This window comes from Gymnoscopelus microlampas (assembly GCF_963454915.1).
Source record: "Gymnoscopelus microlampas genome assembly, chromosome: 18".
NCBI classification, from domain to species: domain Eukaryota; kingdom Metazoa; phylum Chordata; class Actinopteri; order Myctophiformes; family Myctophidae; genus Gymnoscopelus; species Gymnoscopelus microlampas.
In genome coordinates this window covers 38,188,702-38,210,368 of record NC_139955.1, presented here as the reverse complement: position 1 = coordinate 38,210,368, position 21,667 = coordinate 38,188,702, and the positions used below count along the sequence as shown (strand labels likewise).

The following is a 21,667-nucleotide window of genomic DNA, read 5'->3' as shown; positions in this document are numbered from 1 at the left end:
CAGAGGCAGTTCCTGTATGTATAGAGAGTGTATCAGTGTATTGCGCCCTCCAGTGGGAACAACATGCAACTACACCTCTAAATCACACATTTCTAGTTACAGTTACACACAGACGAACATACATTATGTTACACATAGCAATGATTACTATCAAATTCACAATACAGCTTCAACTTATGAAAATATGTCAGTATCATTAATGTGACAGTTAAATGAAAATGCATTTTCTTTTAACTTAACTAAAAGTATCAATACTACAATGTAGAAATACTCTGTTAGGGCGCCCCCCATCGCACTTTTATTTTACCTCTGGGGCGGAATCTGCCAATGCTTTGTCAATGCAAATGCATGGATTCATGGTCTTGCCAAGAATCCATGCATGTGAAGCACCTGCAAGAATCAAGTGGGTTTAAAACCCTCAACAGTGTCGTGTAAGACTTGTGAAAATAGCTGATCTACAAGCTCAAAACGCATCGCTCTGTGACGTGTTGTGAGCTTGTAGATCTGCTATTTTCAATATTTTGGGATTTTTACTTTTTGGGAAGATTTTGCCTATAATGACATTAAAAAAAAAGAAAAAAGGATTGATTATTAATCGATTAATTTAACAATTATCGATTAACAATTATATTTTATTTTCATAATCATTTACATTGATTAGTTGGATTAACTGTTGCACTCCTAGATGGATGTTCTCTTGTCTACAGGTCTGGAAGGTCACATAGTACTGTTACTGTATATAAACAATGGACAGTACCCGGGACCAACAGTAGGGGCGGCAATACGTCAAGTGGCGTCTAGAGATAAAGTGGTCGTCAGAAGAAGAAGTACATACCCACAATGCAGTAGTGAAAACAGCTGCATGGCTTCATGTAAACTAAAGCAGAGCTCCTAATCCAGCTGTTTTCACCATAGATATATATATCTATGGTTTTCACTTTCTGGCTGTTGGAGCCGTTTTCTCAGCAGAAGTGTTGATTGAAGTTAATCTACTGGCTGCTGAAGGAAACAGGGTGAGTTTGTTCATTTAATCAGTGGTTTAATGCAGTGGTTCTCAAACTTTTTCATGTCGACAAGGACCCCCAAATTGACGCTTATTAGCCCGCGGACCCCTATTTGAAAAGATATGCCAAGGAGGACCCCAATAAGAGACGACTTTTACAACTCTAGCAGTGATTCGCAAACATTTTAATTTCAAGGACCCCCAGTTTGACATGCATTATGGCTACAGACCCCCATTTAATGGCATTTCTATCACTTGGACCCCATTTTATATTGTAAAATCAATGTTAACTTAACTCTGAGAGTGTACAAATGGAACCAAATGGACCCATCAGGGTCCATTTGGTGCCATTTGCACACTCAGAGTTACAGACCCATAAGGGTCCATTTGGTCCCTAATCCTAACTATCTATCATTTAGCTGGGGACCCCCTGGAACTCCCTCAAGTACTCCTGGGGGTCCCCGGACCCCAATTTGAGAACCACTGGTTTAATGCACTGATTCATGTCAAGGACCCCATATTGATATGTATTATTTGGCCATAGACTCTAATCTGATAATATTTGCTGCCAGGTACATCCATATTCCATAAGAGAACAATATTTGTCAAAATGTTTCAAATATAGCAAATTTACAAGCTCACAGCGTGTCACAATGCCAGTAGGTTCAGGCATGGCCATAAAAAGTGGTTTTGGACACTGTTTCTGTTTCCAGTGGTTGACTTTTGTACACAACGATCCTGTGTAGTAGCTTTTGTTATGAGTACTAGACCTGATGATTTTTATAATAATGGCATTTAGTTGAGGTGTTTCTATTGGAAGGCATTGTTGCAACCAGCATGTTGTACCTACTTGACTGCTAGCCCCTTTCGGAACCTTGAATACCTCTTTTATATTTGGGAAGGCGGTATCCAGGGTCCCTTGACAGTCAGTCCATTCTCCCTGGTACCCGCTGGTACCACTGTCTGGTCCCAGACAAATATAACGTCGCTTATGTGTTGCAGAGATTTTTCAAAGATACCCCCAAATGCAGTAGGCTCCCGCGGAAACGTGCGTTGATCGGCGCTAATCGGCGTTGCCATTAAACATGTTTAATCCATATTTTAAAATGTAGTTTTGCTCTCTCTGGAGCACCATGTCCCACCTTCCCTGTTTTGTGACGTGACGGGAGGAGCGGCATGGAGCGCGGAAGAGAAGAAAACTTCATTTTAAAATATGGATTAAACACATTTAATGGCAGCGCCGATCAACGCATGTTTCCGCGGGAGCCTACTGCATTTGGGGGTATCTTTGAAAAATCTCTGCAACACTTTAGCGACGTTATATTTGTCCGAGACCAGACAGTGGTACCAGCGGGTACATGGGAGAGTGCATTGACTGTCAAGGGACCCTGGATACCACCTTCCCAAATATAAAAAAGGTATTATGGGTTCCGAAAGGGGGCGGGGCTACTTGACAGCCTGCATTGTCTCATGTTTCTGGGAAAAAGTCTCAAATCAAATCTGTACATCTGTACAGAATCAGATGTATGAAATAAGCTTTTCAGCCTTCTTGTGTCTATACCTTTGACTGTATGCACCTGTACTCACTTTGATGATTTTGTAAAAATAAAATAATTCTATCTATTTAACATAATTTATTTGTCTCCCCATAGCTGTTCTAAGACATGGATCCACCACCACCCCCACGACGGAAATGGCGTCCAGTCAGTAAAAGGTGGAGACAACAGTTAGAGAAGCTTGCGTACGCTGACAAAGTTGTCAAAGTTGGAAGTTTTGAGTTTGTGAATGATAAACTATTCCGCATAGCAAAGGGAACTGATGGAACTGAGGTGTTCTTGGGGTTAAGAGATGATGGCACTGAAGTGGCAGTGAAGAGAATGTCTAAATCCAACTATGAGGTGCTGCAGAACGAGGAAAACCTTTTGAGTCTTCCAGAGCTTGACGATCCTTCGATTGTACGATATCTGGGCTTTGTAGAGGATGAGAACTTTGGATACCTTGTTCTTCAGTTATGTGAATGCACACTGGAAGAACACATCATAAATACAGATTTTGAACTGAAGAAGCATCTGGCAAAGCAGGTTCTCACAGGTTTAACAATACTCCATTCTCAGAATCCTCCAATTCTCCACCGGGACATCAAGCCCCAGAATGTCTTAATTGGTAAGCTACAGAAGCCAAATTAAACAAGCAGATAAAGTCAGAGATTTAGGCACCATTCACTGAATTTATATTGATTAATCTAAATCCAAACCCTTTCATTGGATTTTATTATAATACCTACTCTGTTTGCCCTGCAGATATGACAGGGAGGGCCAGATTGGCTGATTTTGGAATAAGCAGACAGTTGCTCCAAGGACAAACAACACATCTCACAAGCAGTGCAGGAACAAGATGCTGGAAGGCAAAGGAGGCCTTGGATGATGATAAACGTGTACCGTATAAACGCAGCACTGACATCCAGGTTTGTTCTTATTCTGCATCACAACAATGTAATCAATGAGTAACACATGCATTACTGTCACTAAATGTTTACATTCATTCTAAAGGTGGCTGGGATGTTGAACTATTACATCTTGTCTGGAGGACAACATCCATTTGGCAGAGGATTTAACTGTGAAGTTAACATTTACAGTGGTAAGTATGATTTAAAAGATATTCAGGATGAGGTTGCCAAAGATCTCATCAAGAGGATGATCAATGAAGACCCAACGAAAAGACCTAAAGTGGAGGAATGCTTGGCTCATGCCTTCTTCTGGTCAGACAAAAGGTACAAGAAACAGGCAAACATTTTCTGTTGCCAAACAGTGCTTTTTAATACACACTTAATTTAATACAAGTCACTGACATATCAATGATATTTGTAACTGATATCATGGCTTAATCGAAACCCCATCTCATCTTTAACAGTAATTAAGTAAAGTATGTTTTCTGCCCTATGTGTTTTAAGTGCATTTGATTTTTGCTGCATTATTTTGTTTGATTTCTTCCAGGAGAGTAGAGTACTTGGTTGGTAATCAAAATATTATTCTAACGATCAGTCCATGGCAATATTCTATGTCATTATTACCACTATGCAACAGATGGAAAGACAAGGTGACTAAAGCATCATTTGGGTTCACGTCTGTCTTTATGTCCACTAGGCCAGTATATTTGATCTTTAAGTTCTTTGGTTTTCCAGTTGCCACCTGATGTGGTTCAGAAGATGGAGGACAAGGAGAGCTACCCTGACGATCAATTAGGATTGCTGCGCTTCATAAGCGATCATCATGTGTACTAGTAAGTTGAATAGGATTTACAAATAACACAAAGTGTAGCCGCTCCTGCCCTTTCTTTGGGTTGAAAAGGTCAAAGGCCAAGGCGATAATCACAAGAGAGATAAAATTGGTATCCCAACCTGAAATGTATTTTCTGTTTACTAAAGAGCTGGAGAGACAGGGAGACCCCTGTTACTGAACAAACACACTATAGCAATGATTACTATCACAATGAATATAGGTGTGTTTTCAGAAGAGATTTGAAGGAGAGCGCTGATTGGGTTAGTCTCAGATCCTCAGGGAGGGCTTTCCAAAGCCTAGTGGACCGGGCTCCGATCACTCTGAGGCGGGTCGTAGGAACATCCAAGAGAGCCTTACCTGATAGCTGTGATTACTAAAATCATTATCGTTGTCTGTTCACAGTGCTGAGGATGCTGCTGCTATTGACCTGTTGGAGATGTTTCCTGGTCTGTTTGAAAATGTCTACATGCTTGTAAAAGATCTAAGCTGGGACACACATAGGTACATGTCTTAGTGTTTAACATTAAACACACTGAGGTACACTTATTGTTTAACATTACATTATTCCATCATTATGCCTGAGATTACCATGGATTTACCCAAATGTGTCAAAACTCTGTCAGGATCACATCACTACTAACATTCACATCACAACTAAAATACTTTTAAAAGAACAAGGATACCTGCCTTCACCCTGCCTCTTCCCAATGTCAAGGACATAGCATTCACATGTCATAAAAAAAGATAGTTATAATGGATAACTAACCTAACTAATTAAATAACCATCCTAATTCCTAACTAATCTTCATCATCATCCTTGTCTTCGTCTGTGCTGACAGGAAGCCAAGGCTGAAGGTGAAGAAACGGCCCAGAGAGGAAGAAGCGACCCAGACAGTTTGGATCACAGATGAATCACAGTTCCAGCCCTTCCCACTTCCTCCTGTACGTATTCAAACTACATTTAAGCATCAGTCTCTAATGGTCACCTCAGATGACTTACTTCCTCCTCCTGTACGTATTCAAACTACATTTAATAACAAATGTAATATTATAGCAAAGAAATGTCCTAGTGATGTGAGGGAAGGACTTATGAATAATTAATGAGCCAAATGTCAAACAAGAAAGACAGGCACCGTGCCAAGTTCTCCTGAGCGAGGGAATAGAATCTGAATCTGTATGTTTTATTGTCACATCACAGGTTAACAGGTTTCACTTTCCATCAGTGGAAACCTGTCAGGAGGACATCCTGGAACTCTTCTTCCAGGAGCTGGAACAGCTACGGCACAGCTACGGTACCAGTACAGGCCTGGCCTTGCCACCACCCTCCCCCAGACCCTTCTCCTCCCCTCTCTCCCCAGCCTGCCCCCCCCCCCCATCTTAAGTTAATAATCAGGGTTTAGTTGTAGTTCACCATCCTACACTGTCTGTGTGGATATATTATGTCTCCAGTCACACGGTGTCACAAGTCACATGCTTTTTCATAGTCTCGCTCATATGATTCGTAATGCCACACATCGATTGATTGCATTAATTGAAGCCTTTATGTGGTCCGAGTCACGTAGCACATCCTACACCTAACGTCTAGATCATAACACTACAGTCAGTCAACTTATATTTGTAATCATCCATATTCTGGATGCAGACTGTGGATGTTTGAATGCTGATTTTGTATGTAGCTCATGTCTCACTAACACTAGTACATGTATTTGAAGAATCAGAACATTGTCAAACATTAGAACAATATCCCTTAAAATCACTAACAATCTACCGTAAGTAATACAAAAATCCATGTAAACTTTAAAATGTAAGTTAAAGCAAAAACCAAGGAACTGTAGCAAAATGTACAAACTGTAACATTCAGTTACATTCATGGCATCAGATTAATTGTCTTTGGTGATTGGTTGTTGGAACTATAACAGAAAGAGTGATGTCACACCATTGAAAGTAATAGCTGCAAACCTCACAAGATGGCGCCACCTCTCCTTTGAACTCAATGGAGGAGAGGGTGGCCATGTTGATAGCATTCAGTAAAGTGAGTGGTACCTCAGCCTGGCTGACTGCTCTCTCTCTCTCCACTGCAGATATCCCCTCCCCTGATATGATTGGCTGTCCACAGGGACACGTGGGAGGCAACAGGTGAGAATAAATTCACTAAGATTCAATTATCAGAAAATAATAAACTGTGTTCTGTATAACGTTCTATAAACAAATGCACTGCTCACAGTCTGCAGTCTGGCTGGCAGAGGTTCTATCCTTCATACAATTGCTCAGAAAGTGATATTATTCATGGCTATTATTGTCATTATAGTTAGTTATAGTTGGACTAAAAACCTACCTTTTTAACAAAGCATTTTCTTAGTTTTATCCTTAGGTTTTATCAGACAAATTACTGAAAAACCTTGATTACAAAAATCATGTATTTTTTTAACAACTGTAATTTCTCTTATCCTCTTTTCGATATATATGAAATTAAATAATGCCTTTTTATTCATGAGATACATACATTAACTGTAAGGTACACATTAAGGCATCTACTTTTTTTCTTTGTAAAATAATAACTTTAAATATATTTAGTCTTAAAATGAAAATGAAAAATGGATTTTAAAACATATATCCCAGATGAAATAAATACATTATAAAGAAAACCTCTTCAAATAAACAAACTAAGGCTTAGCCTTGGTTCCAAGCTTGGGATTTACATGTTTTTTTATTTTATTTTATCTATGCTCCATTCTCAGCATACAGGAACACACACAAAATAACACATTTGTGTAATAAGGGAAACGTACTACTGATAGGCTTCTAATAGAAATCTGGAGCGCCTCAGTGTGTCTGCAGAGTTTAATGAATAATAATCTAATTGAATAATTTGACAATTGTATCAGACCGCTGATGACGTCAAACTCCTTTCAACACAGTTTTTCAGATATATAGCGAATTTCATTGATATTAATCAATTAATTCTTATTTAATCTCTCATTTGGAGCATCTCAGTTCCCTACAGAGTTTAAATCAGACAGTTGACAACGTCGTCAGACGGGGGAGGGGGTCCTCTCAGTAAACGGTATAGTTTGGGCCATTCATCAATCAATTAAACATGTTTACATGCGATGCACATTTCCATCTTTATGCAGCACTAGCTCCTAGTTGTTTAGATTTCATAGTCTGACTCTGAGCAGTGAGTGATGGAATGCAGGCAGAATAGACAGCGAACAATGAAGGGAGTCTAACTAGATTGCGCCCTCTGCTGTTTGCATCGTGATACTTTTTTTTTATTTCACCGCTTTAAATCGTCACCAGTTTGAATCATTACATGCCTACATAAAGAATATAATACTTAACTAAGTAATTATCTAATTAGCTAATCTTCATCATTGTCTTCCTCTGTGCCAACAGAGAGGACGAGAAGCCCGCCTCGGATCAGGACAGCATGGCCGCCTGTAAAGACAAGGGCATGGATCCCGTCTTCCCACAGGTGTACGAGCACATTCAGCAGTACCCCACACACTTCCCAATCCCTCAGGTAAGCACCGTCACAGGCAGGTTTTAGTGTGCGTTGTAGTGTCGTGGCTTTTAAGCAGTGAGGTTTCACAATTGAGGGAAATGTAATCTAGTGGCTAATTGGATCGTCTTTGAAAATGATACGTTCAGGGGTCTCATTCATCCACACTAAGCAATTTAACAACTTTTAACGTCACAATGTTGGATGCTTTAAATTGCTTTGTTTAACTTGTGTTTTTAACTTGAATGTAAAGCACTGTGAACTGCATTTGTCTGAAAGGTGCTCTATAAATAAAGATTATTATTATATTATTATAAATGGTGGGCCATATAGGGTACATATAATATATATTTTTAAATTACATTTAAGGCCTAATAGTTCTACAATTGCTACAAAACCCATGGATAGCCAGGGCATGGGCATAAACAAGAAATTGAAATTTTGGTCTGATCGTGCATCTTCAAATCACTGTAAACATTATCTCGGACCGTTTTCCAAAGCATACATTTGTTCTTTATTCTTTCTTTTTACATTTTGGAAAGAAAAAAAAATCCTATTTAATATGAATGTGCCCACAATGTTTAGGTTCCCTCTGAACCTGTATCCATCCAGAGCAGCAGCAGAAGCAGCCTCTCACCCCCAGACCAGTTTATCTACAGAAACTACAATATATATAATAATAGCAATAGTCCGATCGAGAAGCAGGAGGATTTTGCAGACGGTTTCATCAAAGCTCTGGACGACCTCCACAAGCAGAACAATCTGAACCTGCAGCCTCAACCGGGTCCAGATCCATCTCCTGTCACCGCCGTCCTACCGGATCTGCCACCGGAGATTGACCAGCCTCAAACGGTCCCTGACGTCCAGGTCAGTGGAGGACAACGTTGATACACCATGATATTTATAGTATAGAAACATCCAAATCACCATGATATTTATAGTATAGAAACATCCAAATCACCATGATATTTATAGTATAGAAACATCCAATACACCATGATATTTATAGTATAGAAACATCCAATACACCATGATATTTATAGTATACTACCCACTGTATTCTGCTAGTAAAACACATTATGTTATTGGTGAACCTATCTAAGATGTTTGTTCCTGATTATGACTAGAAAAGAAAAGTATTTTAATGGATCTCTTCTTTTGACAATGATCCTCTTGAGAGATTTAAAACACAGAAGCTCTATAGTTCAACCATAAAATGGAGCCAACAGGAATATTCTTTTGCAATAACGACAATAAAGACATGAAGTAGATTAATCAAAACCTGATGATGATTCTTGCAGAGTTCTGTTTTATATTTTCATCACACACAGAGTCGTCCAGAAGAGAGACTGCTTGCTGTGCGGAGCAGCTTCATCAAAGGTATTTCTCAAGGCAGTCTCAAAATGGTCCTTGACAAACTTTTGGACGAGAAGGTGTTAAACTACTCTGAGCTGGAAGAGGCCAACGCCATGCAGGTGAAAAGTGATACGGCACGTTTTGTCATCGATGCGGTGACAAACAAAGGATCTGCTGCACGTTCAATCATGATAAAGATTCTCTGTGAGATCGACCCATACCTCTCTGAACATCTTGGGTTGAACGAATGACGTCTTTGTCATTTTAGATTTTAGCGTTGGCTATTCAAAAATATCAGATGTACAAGCTCGCAGCGTGACACGCTGCGAGCTTGTACATCTGATATTTTTGAACATTTTTGAAAAATCTTGAAAGTGTGAGAACTGCTGATTCAGAAGGCATTTGTAGAATCGGCCTCAGGTCTTAATGGGTTCAAATAAATAGTTTAACCAAAACATTGTACTGTAATATAGTTCTGTGAAGACACAAACATCTAAACCACTAGCCTAAAGGGGAATTCCCCCTTGTTCCTGGGAGATATTAGTCTTTTTCTAATCAGGCAGAGGGCTCTGAGACATTACTGCTACACTGTACACAGGACAACTGCTTTTTATACATGAATACAAATAAAGGGTTTTGTAAGTGAAGACAATGTGCAGGACTGCTTTGTTTTTCTACTATCATTATAAATATGATATATGTTGATGAGTAGTGGATTAATTCATCTTCATTATAAATATGATACATCATTGGGTTAATTCATCTTTGTTTCATTATAAATATGTGTGTTCATTATAATGTGTTCACACTCTACTTAACAGTGACCTCTATTAGATAGAGTTGACCCAAAGTGACACCAAGTGGCCAAAGTAGGTACAAACGCCCTGACTTTTACTATATATTTTACTATATTACAAAAACAAATACAAATGACTCCTTTTTTACTGATATTTTCAAACATAATTTCAAATGATAACTTTTCATTTAGATCAAGACTTTTTTGCTGCTGGAAACAGCTCTGAAATCCCTACATTCTCTTGCAAGATTTAAGAATGACTTCAAATTATGGCTCCATCTGAACAGGTCATATAGATCTACTATTACGCAGTGACGCGCGCGCGCGCACACACACACACACACACACACACACACACACCAGCCTGGACTGACACAGACTGAGTGGAGCACATGTGGATGTTTTTTTCTGTGCACGACAGATTTCAGCGGGTTTTTTTCTCCATCGTTCGGCCGTGTGCTCCTGTTACCTAACAGTAACGAGTACTTTTCAGCCTTCCTTGAAATTTACTCAAGTAAAAGTAAAGTATTTGTCTTGGAAATGTACTCGAGTAAGAGTAATAAGTACTAAACCAGGGGTGGGCAACTTTGTAGATGGTGAGGGCCACAAAATTTCCTCAATCACTCTGGGGGGCCGCATTGTTTATCGGCAGGGACCCCCCCCCCCCCCAGGTTGACCAAAAAAAAAAACGTTGGCAAAACGGTCCGGGGGCGATGCGCCGGTTCGGACCAAAATGCCAGGGCTGAATTTTTGTCCCAGCCCGCCCGTTTATCGCCACTCTCGCCAGTAGTACCCCATTACTCAAAAAGCCCATAATAGTCACATATATGTGATATTAACTATTATTATTTGTTATAACTTTGTTTTTATTTAGCATTTAGTAGGCCTCTCCCCGACTAAGGATTTGTTTAGTTGAATCTAATTGGCGACTAATTGCCAATAGTCGACTGGCAGTCGACTAATGCATTTCTTTTGGGCCAAAATACATTTTATTTCAAAGGGCCAAGTCTACACAGTTTGTTTTGTGTCTCCAGCAGAGTTTCTAGTGTCTCTATCTCTCTCTGGAAGAGGTTGCACATGAACTCTGCAGCCGCACTGAGGCGCTCCAACACAAACAATACCAATACAAAGACGAGGAATAAGAAGAATAAAGTAGAAGTTACGTGTGGTTGCAGGTATAGACTTGGCCAAAAAACAATTTAAATTTTTTTTGGCGCAAAAAAAAAAAAAATGTTTTTTTTTTTATTTTGGCCTGGGGCCGCATTGAGTGAGGGTGCGGGCCGCATGCGGCCCGCGTGCCGCCAGTTGCCCATCCCTGTACTAAACGGACAGTACTGTACTATAGTACAGTACTGTCTCTACGGCCTACTAGAGCCTAGGACAGCCTAGCACAGCCTACTAGAGCCTAGTACAGCCTATTAGAGCCCAGTAGAGTCTAGTACAGCCTAGTACACCCAAGTCTAGCCTAGTCCAGCATAGTGGGGGAATAGACTAGGAGACGGGGGCTACTTAGATGGCTGTACTCACACTTGAGACTAACCACTGTGTAAACGGGCAATAGTTTGTACAAGAGTTTGTGTGCACGACCAATAGTTTTACATCAACGTTTCTAGGCTATAGTACAGTACTGTCTCGTACGGCCTACTAGAGCCAAGGACAGCCTAGCACAGCCTATTAGAGCCCAGTAGAGTTTAGTACAGTCTAGTACACCCAAGTCTAGCCTTCGAAAGGGAAACTAATCTGTGTGGGTAATCCGTTGGACTGATGGGCGAACAAGTGGTGTCGGGGAGGACTCAACTTCCCTTCTCCTTACGAAGATGTTTTACAGAGTTAGGCCTATACATCTCCGTGTTTTACAGAGTCATACATCGCCATACGACAGTGTTTTACACAGAGTTATACATCTCCATACGACGATAATATGTTGAAAGTGAAAGTTGGAGTGTGTCTGTGGGTTTTATAAATATTGAACCAATGAAAAGTATTAACAAGAACTTATAACTAAATAATAACATTGGAACACAAATTCTGAAAAGTCACAGCTTTGGACATTCCATCTGACAGTGAATATATGACAGGTAAACATCTGTTCATGGAATCATTACAGAAATGAGAGACAGTAGTTATTCTCACAACTGTCACATCTGGTTCTCAAGAAACTTATACTTATTTTTGTTTTATTTTTACAGATGAATTTTCAACCTGTTGGAAGAACAGTCTGGAGTTCTCTCCACTGGTCTGTGTTCTAATGTACATCGCAACGCGTTGTGAGCTTGTAGATCGGCTATTTGTAGCTATAAGACAAAACCGTAAACCCATTTCCTGTGGAGGGCAGCATTACACCTCTCAGTGTACATCCTGCTGGAAAGCGAAAGAAAAAGATGAAAGTAAGTTCAAATGAGGAAGCACACCCAAGTGGTTGCACTAAAATAATAACTAATTTTTATCCACTGTAAAGAAAGAGTTCTATGAGTTTCTCTTAATCAAGGTTGTAGTTGTTTTCTCAGCAGAAGTGTTGTTTTGTTTGAGACGCAAACTTGACCGACTGGCTGCTGTTGAATGAACCAAAAACTGACAGGAAACAGAGTTTGTTTCACCACTGACTACAGTTGATACTGTAAGTACACTGTTGGCTTTGGCTTGATTTAGTGAGAACATTCTTACATTTTTCAAGTTTCATTCATTTAATCAGTGATTATTTTCATTCAGTTCATTCAGTTGCATTATAGTGCCAAGTTGTCTCAAGACACTTTACATGTAGAGTAGAGACCAGACATTGTCCCACCCTGAACTATTTGAGTGACAAACAGGGGCAATGAAAAACTACCAGTTAAGTTAAGTAGTAGCATAGTGATATAATTAATATATAATAGTGTCACATAGTATATAATGATGTGATATAATATAGCATAACACTAATGTTATATAGTATATAATGGTTTAGTATTGCAGTGATTCTTAAACATTTGGCCATGGACCCCCATCTGATAATATTTGCTGCCAGGTACCCCCATAAGAGAAGATTTGTCAAATGTTTTTGAAAATATCAAATCTACAAGCTCATAACGTGTCACAATGCAGTAGGTTCAAGCATGGCCATGAAAAGAGGTTTTGGACACTGTTTCTGTTTCCAGTGGTTGACTTTTCTACACAACAATCCTGTGTTGTAGCAGCTTGTGTTACTAGTACTAGACCTGATGATTTTTATAATAATAGCATTTAGTTGAAGTGTTGCTATTGGAAGGCATTGTTGCAACCAACATTCCTACATGTTGTAACTACTTGAGACAGCCTGCATTGTGTCATGTTTCCTGGGGGAAAAAAGTCTCAAATCAAATCTGTACATCTGTATAGAATCAGATGTATGAAATAAGCTTTTGTCTATACCTTTGACTGTATGCACGTGTACTCACTTTGATGATTTTGTAAAAATAATACAAAAATAATAATAATTCTATCGAACATAATTTGTCTCCCCATAGCTGTTCTGAAATAAAGACATGGATCCACCACCACCCCCACGACGGAAATGGCATCCAGTCAGTAAAAGGTGGAGACAACAGTTAGAGAAGCTTGCGTACGCTGATAAAGTTGTCAAAGTTGGAAGTTTTGAGTTTGTGAATGATAAACCATTCCGCATATCAAAGGGAAGTGATGGAACTGAGGTGTTCTTGGGGTTAAGAGATGATGGCACTGAAGTGGCAGTGAAGAGAATGTCTAAATCCAACTATGAGGTGCTGCAGAACGAGGAAAACTTTTTGAGTCTTCCAGGGCTTGACGATCCTTCGATTGTACGATATCTGGGCTTTGTAGAGGATGAGAACTTTGGATACCTTGTTCTTCAGTTATGTGAATACACACTGGAAGAACACATCATAAATACAGATTTTGAACTGAAGAAGCATCTGGCAAAGCAGGTTCTCACAGGTTTAACAATACTCCATTCTCAGAATCCTCCAATTCTCCACCGGGACATCAAGCCCCAGAATGTCTTAATTGGTAAGCTACAGAAGCCAAATTAAACAAGCAGATAAAGTCAGAGATTTAGGCACCCCCGCTGAATTTATATTGATTAATCTAAATCCAACCCCTTTCATTGGATTTTATTATAATACCTACCCTGTTTGCCCTGCAGATATTAAAGGGAGGGCCAGATTGGCTGATTTTGGAATAAGCAGACAGTTGCTCCAAGGACAAACAACACATCTCACAAGCAGTGCAGGAACAAGATGCTGGAAGGCAAAGGAGACCTTGGATGATGATAAACGTGTACCGTATAAACGCAGCACTGACATCCAGGTTTGTTCTTATTCTGCATCACAACAATTAAATCAATGAGTAACACATGCATTACTGTCACTAAATGTTTACATTCATTCTAAAGGTGGCTGGGATGTTGAACTATTACCTATTATCTTGTCTGGAGGACAACATCCATTTGGCAGAGGATTTAACTGTGAATTTAACATTTACAGTGGTAAGTATGATTTAAAAGATATTCAGGATGAGGTTGCCAAAGATCTCATCGAGAGGATGATCAATGAAGACCCAACAAAAAGACCTAAAGTGGAGGAATGCTTGGCTCATGCCTTCTTCTGGTCAGACAAAAGGTACAAGAAACAGGCAAACATTTTCTGTTGCCAAACAGTGCTTTTTAATACACACTTAATTTAATACAAGTCACTGACATATCAATGATATTTGTAATTGATATCATGGCTTAATCGAAACCCCACCTCATCTTTAACAGTAATTAAGTAAAGTATGTTTTCTGCCCTATGTGTTTTAAGTGCATTTGATTTTTGCTGCATTATTTTGTTCGATTTCTTCCAGGAGAGTAGAGTACTTGGTTGGAAATCAAAATATTATGGAAACGATCATTCCATGGCAGTATTCTATGTCATTATTACCACTATGCAACAGATGGAAAGACAAGGTGACTAAAGCATCATTTGGGTTCACGTCTGTCTTTATGTCCACTAGGCCAGTATATTTGATCTGTAAGTTCTTTGGTTTTCCAGTTGCCACCTGATGTGGTTCAGAAGATGGAGGACAAGGAATGCTACGCTGACAACTTATTTGGATTGCTGCACTTCATAAGCAATCATCATGTGTACTAGTAAGTTAAAAATAACACAATCTCCACATGCACTAGTAAGTTGAATAGGATTTACAAATAACACAAAGTGTAGCCGCTCCTGCCCTTTCTTTGGGTTGAAAAGGTCAAAGGCCAAGGCGATAATCACAAGAGATAAAATTGGTATCTCAACCTGAAAATGTATTTTCTGTTTGTGTTTACTAAAGAGCTGGAGAGACAGGGAGACCCCTGTTACTGAACAAACACTCTATAGCAATGATTACCATCACAATGAATATAGGTGTATTTTCAGAAGAGATTTGAAGGAGAGCGCTGATTGGCTTAGTCTCAGATCCTCAGGGAGGACTTTCCAAAGCCTAGTGGACCGGGCCCCAAAAGCTCCGATCACTCTGAGGCGGGTCGTAGGAACATCCAAGAGAGCCTTAGCTGATAGCTGTGATTACTAAAATCATTATCGTTGTCTGTTCACAGTGCTGAGGATGCTGCTGCTATTGACCTGTTGAAGATGTTTCCTGGTCTGTTTGAAAGTGTCTACATGGATGTGGAACATCAAAGCTGGAGTCCGTTCAGGTACATGTCTTAGTGTTTGATCTGGCGGAGATCTGCACTCAGAGTTGCACTATTATTATTATCATTATTGTTTATTTTGTCCTGCCTCTCACATGTTGTCTCCTTGGCCAGCTGCCATGTCACCGATGCCTAAATCTGCCCCTGGGCCTGTACTAGAACTAGTAATCAACTGTAATATAAAACAGTGTGTGAGAATGAATGACACTAAGCTGAAACTGCAAGGTACAAAGCACTACAATGTACCTTGTTGAACCACAGCCTCAGAATGGATGTTGTACTGCTGCTCAAAGTGCATCACAACATCACTGTGTCCTTGATGAGCAGCCATCAGACAATACTGATAACATTCAAATCACAACTAAAATACTTTTAAAAGAACAAGGATACCTGCCTTCACCCTGCCTCTTCCCAGTGTTAAGTTCATACTGATCATGACACATATCATAAAAAAGTAATTATAATGGATAACTAACCTAACCGATTAAATAACTATCCTAACAAATCTTCATCATCATCCTTGTCTTCGTCTGTGCTGAGAGAGATGACCTTAAGCCAAGGCTGAAGGTGAAGAAACGGCCCAGAGAGGAAGAAACGACCCAGACAGTTTGGCCCTCGACAGACAAGGTCCTGGATCTCAGTGGGAGTGGACAGCCGAAGCTCATCCAGGCTCCTGCTGCCATGCAGCCCCGATCTGCTTCCACCGCCGTAACACAGAGGGTGGGGCCTTCGGGGGCCACGGGGGTCCCTGTGGCCCCTGCTCTAATCACAGCAGAGCCTCTGAAGTGTAAGAACTTACTTTTCACCGTGATCAAGCTGGTGACTAATTGAAAAGAGCTGGTTAAGAACCTGCTTGAGGCCAAGATTGAGGCAGAGGAATTCACCAGCTGGATGTACATTTACAATGTACTTGTTTAAAGTAAATGTACAATTTTCATTTCTCTCTCTGTAGTCTTGAAGCCAGAGCAGAAGCATCAGTCTCTAAGGTTCACCTCAGATGACCTACTACGTCCTCCTGTACGTATTCATACTACATTTAATAACAAATCTAATATTATAGCAAAGAAATGTCCTAGTAATGTGAGGGAAGGACTTATGAATAATTAATGAGCCAAATGTCAAACAAGAAAGACAGGCACCGTGCCGAGTTCTCCTGAGCGAGGGAATAGAATCTGAATCTGTATGTTTTATTGTCACATCACAGGTTAACAGGTTTCAATCAGTGGGTCAGCTGGAACAGTGGAACATGAGCAAGCTGAAGCTCCCCTTACCGCCTTACAGCTACGGTACCAGTACAGGTACCAGTACAGGCCTGGCCTCGCCACCGCCCTCCCCCTCTCTCCCCAGCACCACGCCCTCCCAGGGCTCCCCTGATATGATTGGCTGTCCACAGGCCAACGTGGGAGGCAACAGGTGAGAATAAAGTCACTAAGAGTCAATTATCAGAAAATAATAAACTGTGTTCTGTATAACGTTCTATAAACAAATGCACTGCTCACAGTCTGCAGTCTGGCTGGCAGAGGTTCTATCCTTCATACAATTGCTCAGAAAGTGATATTATTCATGGCTATCATTGTCGTTATAGCAGTTATAGTTGGATTAAAAACCTACCTTTTTAACAAAGCATTTTCTTAGTTTTATCCTTAGGTTTTATCAGACAAATTACTGAAAAACCTTGATTATTTCTCTTACAAAAATCATGTATTTTTTTAACAACTGTATTTTCTCTTATCCTCTTTTCAATATATATGAAATTAAATAATGCCTTTTTATTCATGAGGTACATACATTAACTGTAAAGGTACACATTAAGGCATATACTTTTTTTCTTTGTAAAATAAAAACTTTAAATATATTTTGTCTTAAAATGAAATAAATGGATTTTAAAACATATATCCCAGATGAAATAAATACATTATAAAGAAAACCTCTTCAAATAAACAAACTAAGGCTTAGCCTTTGTTCCAAGCTTGGGATTTACATGTTTTTTTATTTTATTTTATCTATGCTCCATTCTCAGCATACAGGAACACACACAAAACAACACATTTGTGTAATAAGGGAAACTTACTACTGATAGGCTTCTAATAGAAATCTGGAGCGCCTCAGTGTGTCTGCAAAGTTCAATGAATAATCATCTAATTGAATAATTTAACAATTGTATCAGACCGCTGACGACGTCAAACTCCTTTCAACACTGTTTTTCAGATATATAGCGAATTTCATTGATATTAATCAATTCATCTCAGCTAAGCTCTCATTTGGAGCATCTCAGTTCCCTACAGAGTTTAAATCAGACAGTTGACAACGTCGTCAGACGGGGGAGGGGGGCCCTCAGTAAACGGTATAGTTTGGGTCATTCATCAATCAATTAAACATGTTTACATGCGATGCATTTCCCTCTTTATGCAGGGCTAGCTCCTCCTAGATTTCATAGTCTGACTCTGAGCACTGAGTGATGGAATGCCAGAATAGACAGCGAACAATGATGGGAGTCTAACTAGATTGCGCCCTCTGCTGTTTGCATCGTGATACTTTTTTTTTATTTCACCGCTTTAAATCGAATCATTACATTACATATAATACTTAACTAACTAATTAACTAATTAACTAATCTTCATCATTGTCTTCCTCTGTGCCAACAGGGGCATGGATCCCGTCTTCACACAGGTGTACGAGCAGCCGCACCACATTCAGTACGCCACCCACTTCCCAATCCCTCAGGTAAGCACCGTCACAAGCAGGTTTTAGTGTGTGTTGTAGTGTCGTGGCTTTTAAGCAGTGAGGTTTCACAATTGAGGGAAATATAATCTAGTGGCTAATTGGATCGTCTTTGAAAATGATACGTTCAGGGGTCTCATTCATCAACACTAAGCAATTTAACAACTTTTAACGTCACAATGTTGGATGCTTTAACTCAGGGGTGGGCAGCTTTGATGATGGAGAGGGCCACTATTTCCAAACTCACTCCAGAGAGCCACATTGCATATACTGTCGGGCAGAAACCTCTCCGTATTTTAACTTTTTTCATAAATAAATGCCGTACTTGCCGCCCAACACTCCCGCTGACAGGTGCCGCTCCTGGTGCTACTCTTCGCTAGAGTTTAACTTATTGCTTTGTTTAACTTGTGTTTTTAACTTTAATGTAAAGCAATGTGAACTGCATTTGTCTGAAACGTGCTATATAAATAAAGATTATTATTATAATATTATAAATGGTGGGCCAAATAGGGTACATATAATATATTTTTTTAAATTACATTTAAGGCCTAATATTTCTACAATTGCTACTAAACCCATGGATAGCCAGGGCATGGGCATAAACAAGAAATTGAAATTTTGGTCTGATCGTGCATGTTCAAATCACTGTAAACATTATCTCGGACCGTTTTCCAAAGCATACATTTGTTCTTTATTCTTTATTTTTACATTTTGGAAAGAAAAAAAATCCTATTTAATATGAATGTGCCCACAATGTTTAGGTTCCCTCTGGACCTGTATCCATCCAGAGCAGCAGCAGAAGCAGCCTCTCACCCCCAGACCAGTTTATCTACAGAAACTACAATATATATAATAATAGCAATAGTCCGATCGAGAAGCAGGAGGATTTTGCAGACGGTTTCATCAAAGCTCTGGACGACCTCCACAAGCAGAACAATCTGAACCTGCAGCCTCAACCGGGTCCAGATCCATCTCCTGTCACCGCCGTCCTACCGGATCTGCCACCGGAGATTGACGAGCCTCAAACGGTCCCTTACGTCCAGGTCAGTGGAGGACAACGTTGATACACCATGATATTTATAGTATAGAAACATCCAAATCACCATGATATTTATAGTATAGAAACATCCAAATCACCATGATATTTATAGTATAGAAACATCCAATACACCATGATATTTATAGTATAGAAACATCCAATACACCATGATATTTATAGTATACTACCCACTGTATTCTGCTAGTAAAACACATTATGTTATTGGTGAACCTGTCAAAGATGTTTGTTGCTGACTATGACTAAAAAAGAAAAGTATTTTAATGGACCTCTTCTTTTAACAATGATCCTCTTGAGAGATTTAAAACACAGAAGCTCTATAGTTCAACCATAACATGGAGCCAACAGGATTATTCTTTTGCAATAACGACAATAAAGACATGACGTATTCTTACAGAGTTCTGTTTTATATTTTCATCACACACAGAGTCGTCCAGAAGAGAGACTGTTTGCTGTGCGGAGCAGCTTCATCAAAGGTATTTCTCAAGGCAGTCTCAAGATTATCCTCGACAAACTTTTGGACGAGAAGGTGTTAAACTACTCTGAGCTGGAAGAGGCCAACGCAATGCAGGTGAAAAGTGATACGGCACGTTTTGTCATCGATGCAGTGACAAACAAAGGATCTGCTGCACGTTCAATCATGATAAAGATTCTCTGTGAGATCGACCCATACCTCTCTGAACATCTTGGGTTGAAGGATTGACTTGTACCGATGTACTTAAAATACCTCCAGTGTCTAGGTGAATATGTGTTTCTTTTTTTCTTCCTGAAGATTTAAAAGACAAGTTGGACATTATTCATCTTTTTTATGACACCGTCATCTCTAGAGCAACTTCAACGTTAATGAGCAATGGCGGGTACGATGCCTTGCTCATGGTCTCTTCAACAGGATGTTGTGTCCCAGAGACACTTTTTTACTTGAAGATAATTTGACCAAAACATTGTACTGTTCCCTTTAAAACCGGGAAAGCGTCTGTGTCATTTTAGATTTTAGCGTCAAGATTTTTCAAAAATGTTCAAAAATATCAGATGTACAAGCTCGCAGGGCGTCACTTAGTGCCACGCTACGAGCTTGTACATCTGATATTTTTGAACATTTTTGAAAAAACTTGAAAGTGTGACAACTGCTGATTCAGAAGGCATTTGTAGAATCGGCCTCAGGTCTTAATGGGTTCAAATAAATAGTTTAACCAAAACATTGTACTGTAATATAGTTCTGTGAAGACACAAACATCTAAACCACTAGCCTAAAGGGGAATTCCCCCTTGTTCCGGGGAGATATTAGTCTTTTTCTCATCAGGCAGAGGCGCTGAGACATTACTGCTACACTGTACACAGGACAACTGCTTTTTATACATTAATAAAAATAAAAGGTTTTGTAAGTGAAGACAATGTGCAGGACTGCTTTGTTTTTCTACTAAAACTGTCTATTGTACATATTTCTTGTTTTTCATACCAGTAACTTGTAAGCTGATTGTATGACGTTCTGCATAGTAGTGTATATTTGTATGTCTTCTTAAGGCAAACATTACATATTTTCAAATGAGAAACGTGCAGTAGAATCCGCTTAAATTCCTAGATCACACAAGCTCAAAAGGTGTAGAGCACAGCTGAGGAGAAAGGGTAGTGGGAAAGTCCACAACAACTTTATATTATTGCTTCAGTTGGATGAGTACCAGTTACCCCAAAATGCGTTTTTTCAGGAACTAATGAATTCTTGGTCTGGATCTAAATGCACCTAAAATCCATTTTAAGGCCACATGCATCACAAAATGTGATACGCGTATCTCTGCTGTCGGGCAGAAACCAGCTAACTCCAAAAACAAAACAAAAAGTGGAGTTAGGTGGTTTTGTCCATCATTGATGCTTCTGTGTGAAGCTGTAGTATGATCAGATCAGTTAGGGAGTACATTTAGGAAGAAACAAAAAGTTATTATATGGAGATAAGAGGTTTCTGCCCGACAACAACGATATACAATGATATCATGATATGTGTATATATTATAGTGATGGTTTATATAGTGATCTGTATATACACATATGTGTATATATTATAGTGATGTTGCTGTAAGGGAGAATCCTTGTCAATGAATTGATTAACTCATTAATTAATTTGTGAATTAAAGCCTGTTCAAGAAAGTAGCAGAGGCAGTTCCTGTATGTATAGAGAGTGTATCAGTGTATTGCGCCCTCCAGTGGGAACAACATGCAACTACACCTCTAAATCACACATTTCTAGTTACAGTTACACACAGACGAACATACATTATGTTACACATAGCAATGATT

The 21,667-nt window shown here is 39.5% G+C and overlaps 2 protein-coding genes across 4 annotated transcripts; both read left to right on the top strand.

Annotated features, from left to right (window-relative positions):
* The first annotated feature begins 870 nt into the window (after positions 1-870).
* On the top strand, positions 871-20,759 carry LOC311065357 (uncharacterized protein). 2 transcript variants are annotated; one of them, XM_084085666.1, is made up of 14 exons: positions 871-1,013; positions 2,656-3,166; positions 3,304-3,467; positions 3,553-3,773; positions 3,997-4,099; positions 4,185-4,282; positions 4,684-4,782; positions 5,121-5,223; positions 5,480-5,573; positions 6,363-6,417; positions 7,678-7,756; positions 18,271-18,324; positions 19,083-19,364; positions 19,806-20,759. In XM_084085666.1, the coding sequence occupies exons 2-14, from the start codon at positions 2,668-2,670 to the stop codon at positions 20,079-20,081; spliced, it is 2,127 nt and encodes a 708-aa protein (XP_083941792.1). In that variant the 5' UTR covers positions 871-1,013; positions 2,656-2,667; the 3' UTR covers positions 20,082-20,759. The 2 variants fall into 2 exon arrangements, with proteins under 2 accessions (XP_083941792.1, XP_083941793.1); XM_084085667.1 differs by lacking the exons at positions 18,271-18,324; positions 19,083-19,364; positions 19,806-20,759 and adding exons at positions 8,369-8,650; positions 9,115-9,754 and having other exon boundaries at positions 7,678-7,804.
* On the top strand, positions 12,357-16,128 carry LOC311065361 (uncharacterized protein). 2 transcript variants are annotated; one of them, XM_084085675.1, is made up of 7 exons: positions 12,357-12,552; positions 13,418-13,485; positions 14,071-14,234; positions 14,320-14,545; positions 14,769-14,871; positions 14,957-15,054; positions 15,505-16,128. In XM_084085675.1, exons 4-7 carry the CDS (start codon positions 14,469-14,471, stop codon positions 15,614-15,616), a joined length of 390 nt encoding a protein of 129 aa, XP_083941801.1. In that variant the 5' UTR covers positions 12,357-12,552; positions 13,418-13,485; positions 14,071-14,234; positions 14,320-14,468; the 3' UTR covers positions 15,617-16,128. The 2 variants fall into 2 exon arrangements, with proteins under 2 accessions (XP_083941801.1, XP_083941800.1); XM_084085674.1 differs by having other exon boundaries at positions 13,418-13,934.
* Positions 20,760-21,667: the final 908 nt, after the last annotated feature.